The 4,452-nt window shown below is 34.3% G+C and overlaps 1 protein-coding gene across 1 annotated transcript in view; it reads left to right on the top strand.

The window, feature by feature from the left end:
* LOC103607880 (interleukin-1 receptor-like 2) overlaps positions 1-4,452 on the top strand; it is a 73,839-nt gene that overhangs the window by 37,239 nt on the left and 32,148 nt on the right. The window contains 1 exon segment of the mRNA XM_008592342.1: positions 1,584-1,658. Within this exon segment, the coding sequence (XP_008590564.1) occupies positions 1,584-1,658 (75 nt within the window).

The following is a 4,452-nucleotide window of genomic DNA, read 5'->3' as shown; positions in this document are numbered from 1 at the left end:
GAAACTACCAAGGGCAGAGTTCATTATGTCCACATATTCTAGTGAATATTTTGAATTTCATCACTGAAGACAAATCCCATACACATCCAGTTTCTAGCTTTGGATATACCCATGCTTGTCAGGAGGGACAACAAAATTAAAAAAAACAAGAGAACTGAAGCTTGGGGAAATTGTGGCATCAGAGGTCTGGCAATGGGCACCGTGGGTGTAAATGATTATTGTAAATCCATTCATGCAAAGACAATAACAGTGTAAAAATAATTCCTGACAAGACAATACATAATATAAAACTACTAATAAATGCTGTTGATCAGGAAGGTTGGATTATATTATCTTACTCTGGAAAGTGTTTTAAAGGAGGAGAAATTATCATGTTATGTTCCTTAATTTACATAGGAAAGGATCGACAAACGTTGCTTCAGTTTGTGGCCTAAGAAGAGAAAAAGGGCTCAAATTATTTTTTAAAATTTAGAGGCAATCACTAGTAAAATAAAGACATGTTGAGTACCTTTTGAAGACAAGAAAAGCAAATTAAACAAAGTCTCCATTAAAGGATGCTCAGATTGAGTTGGATACTAAAATCCAATTATATGTTCTCCTCAAAAGGCTTATATCTAAAAAAGCATGACCTAGAAGTTAAAAATAAATGCATAAGCAAGATATCACTTGTAAAACTTAATGCAGTCAGGTTGGTGATACTAAACTTTCAGTCTCACAATATATTTTTCAAGGACAAAAAAGTTAAATGACAAGTTGGATCATTTATATTAATACAAGTTACAACACNTTCCAGATTTTACATGTGTGTGATCTAGTGTGTGGTGGGACATTAAGTAACTTCTGTTTGGCACATGCTGAATTTAAATAGTTTGCAGAAGGCACAAATGTTATTGCCATCATACAGGACATTTTTTCTAGCTTCCGTTTTATAACTTTTCCACATCCCACTGCAAATGTATAGGAGAATATGGATTAAGTAGGTAATTGCTAAATTTTGATGGGCAAACATCCTTTTGATGAGAAAAGGAAAGAAGTGGAGAAAGACTAATGGCAAGGAGTCCGGAGAGCCAATACGAAGTGACAGTCATAAAGTGGGTGATGGAATGAAAGAGTTGAAGAATAACAGAAGGGGAAGGACGTAAAAGAATGTGAGAAGCAGGGTTGGAGGAGGGAAGGGTGGACTGAAGACAGAGCGGTAGGGTCAGTAGTTCTCTCTACCTAGGACCTAGGCCACAGCTTTCCTTGTAGACACCTCTTGAAACATGTATTCAGATTTTTAAGTAATGAGATTTTGTTATACAATCTCATTAGTTTAAATTTATGTCAAATATATAATGGCCAAAGGGAACTCTCTTGCTAGCTCAGCTTCTAGTTTTTTTCTCTTTAGCAATTCAATTATTTCTGGTTGAAAAATGTGCATATATGGAGTGGTGTTTTGTCACGTCATGGGGTTTGTTTTTTCTTGACCAGTGTTTTCTAAGGGTCTGCTCTGTGCTGTGCTTTCTTCATGCTATTGCATTAAAGAACTTGGGAATGTGTCCTACATGATTCTAATGCAACTTTCTATTGGAATGATTTATTAGCAGAAAGATCTGGAGATGGAAGGAGAATCCCTAGAATCACTTATGCAAAAAACAATTCAATTGAAGTACCACTTGGTGAGTAGTCATTGAAACCGTTGAAACTACCAAGGGCAGAGTTCATTATGTCCACATATTCTAGTGAATATTTTGAATTTCATCACTGAAGACAAATCCCATACACATCCAGTTTCTAGCTTTGGATATACCCATGCTTGTCAGGAGGGACAACAAAATTAAAAAAACAAGAGAACTGAAGCTTGGGGAAGTTGTGGCATTGGAGGTCTGGCAATGGGCACCATGGGTGTAAATGATTATTGTAAATCTGTTCATGCAAAGGCAATGAAAATGTAAAAATAATTCCTGACAAAGACAATACATAATATAAAACTACTAATAAATAATTGATCAGGAAGGATGGATTATATTATCTTACACTGGAAAGTGTTTTAAAGGAGTAGGAGAAATTATCATGTTATGTTCCTTAATTTACATAGGAAAGGATCAACAAACATTGTTTCAGTTTGTGACCTAAGAAGAGAAAAAGGGGCTCAAATTATTTTTTAAAACTTAGAGGTAATCACTAGTAAAATAAAGACATGTTTATTTGAAGACATGAAAAGCAAATTAAACAAAGTCTCCATTAAAAGATGCTCAGGTCGAGTTGAATACTAAAATCCAATTATATGTTCTCCTCAAAAAGCACATATCTAAAAAAGCATGACCTAGAAGTTAAAAATAAATGCATAAGCAAGATATCACTTGTAAAACTTACTGCAGACAGTCAGGTTGGTGATACTAAACTTTCAGTCTCATATCTTTCAAGGACAAAAAGGTTAAATGACAAATTGTATCAATTTATATTAATGCAAGTTACAACACCTCCCCAAATAGAAATTTTTATGTGTCAAATAGCGGTGCATCAAAATATATGAAGCTAAAGGCTCAGACATACAAGGACAGAACAATAAGACAACACAATGGTTTCAGTTGCAGTGGGAAACTAACACGCTCTGGCTTTGACAGGATTTACTAGGCAGATAAGAATCTACAGGATTTGAATAATATGATAGGAATAATGTATTTAATAGATCACTGTCATAAACGTCTATGAAAAACAGAATCCCCCAAGAGGAAATTATATAGACCACATGGTATAATCATAATGCATTATATCTAGAAATTTGTGCAGATTTCCAAATGAGTTTTGGAGGGGACAACACATCCCAACTCCATCAGCAATTTTTAAAAAAGAAAGATTAAACAACAAACCCATCTTCTAGTTATTTGATTTTTTGGTTAGAGATTAAACCAAAGCTACAGTTATAGGATACTTACAAAATAACAATAGTGAGGATTCTTCATATCAAACTTTATGGCATGTGACTAACGCTGCACTTGAGACATGTTTATATCTTTAAATCTCATCATTGTTATTAATAAGTGTAGAAATAATTAAAATACATAAATTAACCATTTAATTATTTTAAAAGAGTAGCTAAACAACAAAAATAAAAGTAGAAAATGATAAATTTATTAAAAGAAAAAAACAAAATGAATAATAAGTGCCAGAGTTGCTTCTGAGGTATTTAAGCTGAGGTGGGGGTGGAGGTGGAGGGGGGAGAAGATAAATAAACTTCCAGAAAATCTAATCCCCTAAATGCAGAGAAATCCAGATATAAAAGACTTAAAAATGTGAAAGCTCATAAAAAAAATGGTAAGGAGAACTAGGCCTATATGTTTTTTTTTTGTTTGTTTGCTTTTGTTTTTTTTTGTCTTTTTTTTTTTTTTCCGTGTCCGGCAACGGATCGCAACCCTCAGTGTCGCCCCCGTACCGGACCAGGACCGGCAACGGGATCGCAACCCTCGGCGTTGCTCCCACGCCTCACTCAGCCAGTGAGCGGCAACCGGTCTGCATGTGGGATCCAAACCCTCGGCGGGAGCGCCACTGCGCTTCCCAAGCAGCGCACTATAGCAGTGCGCCACCAGGCCGGCCCAAGGCCTATATGTTTTAAGGAGAGTTCTTCTAAATTTTCAAGGAAATAATAATGCCTGTAATAAAGGATAATTGTCTACCTATCACTCATTTGTGAATACTCTTGTGGATTTCATAAATACCTAGAAAGACAAGTTTGCCTGTTATATTTCTCTTGCCTTTGTTCCTTGCTCCTGTCTTTAGAAATTTTAGTCAGTGTATTTAGATAATTAAAAGGCAAGAGATGTAAATCTTGGAAGGAGACAGATAAACATAAAATTATTTTAAATGATCTGTGCATATTTACTTAGAAATTTTAAGAAAATTATCTAGAAAATTACCACTACTACCAATTGTTTAATAAGGTTATTTCAATACAGAATAAACTTTCAAACCTAATAGCATTTTTACATGCCCGAAATAATCATATATTATGTAACTGGGGAATGGTGTTAATAATTGCAATAAAAAAAACAAAATGTTAAGAAATAAACTGAATAAGAAATTTGAAAGTCTTGCCTACATTTCAAAAAAAATTACAACATTTTAAGGGTAAGACATGAAAAAAGACATGTTTTAATGAAATTCCATATGATGTTCTTAAATGGGAACACAATATTAAAAACGTTATTTCTACTTGATTAATACATAAGTTTATTAAATTTTTATTTTGTCAATATACAATGTATATGATTATTATGGCCCATCACCGACACCTCCCTCCCTCCTCCCTCTCTCCCTTCCCCCCCAAGAATGTCCTTTCCGTTTGCTTGTTGTAACAACTTCAAAAAGGTATAGTTGTTATATCTTCTTCCCCCCCCCCCCCGGTTTTTTTTTTTTTGTTGGGGTGGGGGGGGTTTTTTTTTTTTTTTTTTTTTTTTTTTTTTTTTTTTTTTT

Source organism: Galeopterus variegatus, unplaced genomic scaffold (assembly GCF_000696425.1).
Source record: "Galeopterus variegatus unplaced genomic scaffold, G_variegatus-3.0.2 Scaffold7801, whole genome shotgun sequence".
In the NCBI taxonomy this organism is placed as follows: Eukaryota; Metazoa; Chordata; class Mammalia; order Dermoptera; family Cynocephalidae; genus Galeopterus; species Galeopterus variegatus.
Note: the sequence above shows the minus strand (reverse complement) of the source record. Positions and strands in the feature narration are given on the sequence as shown.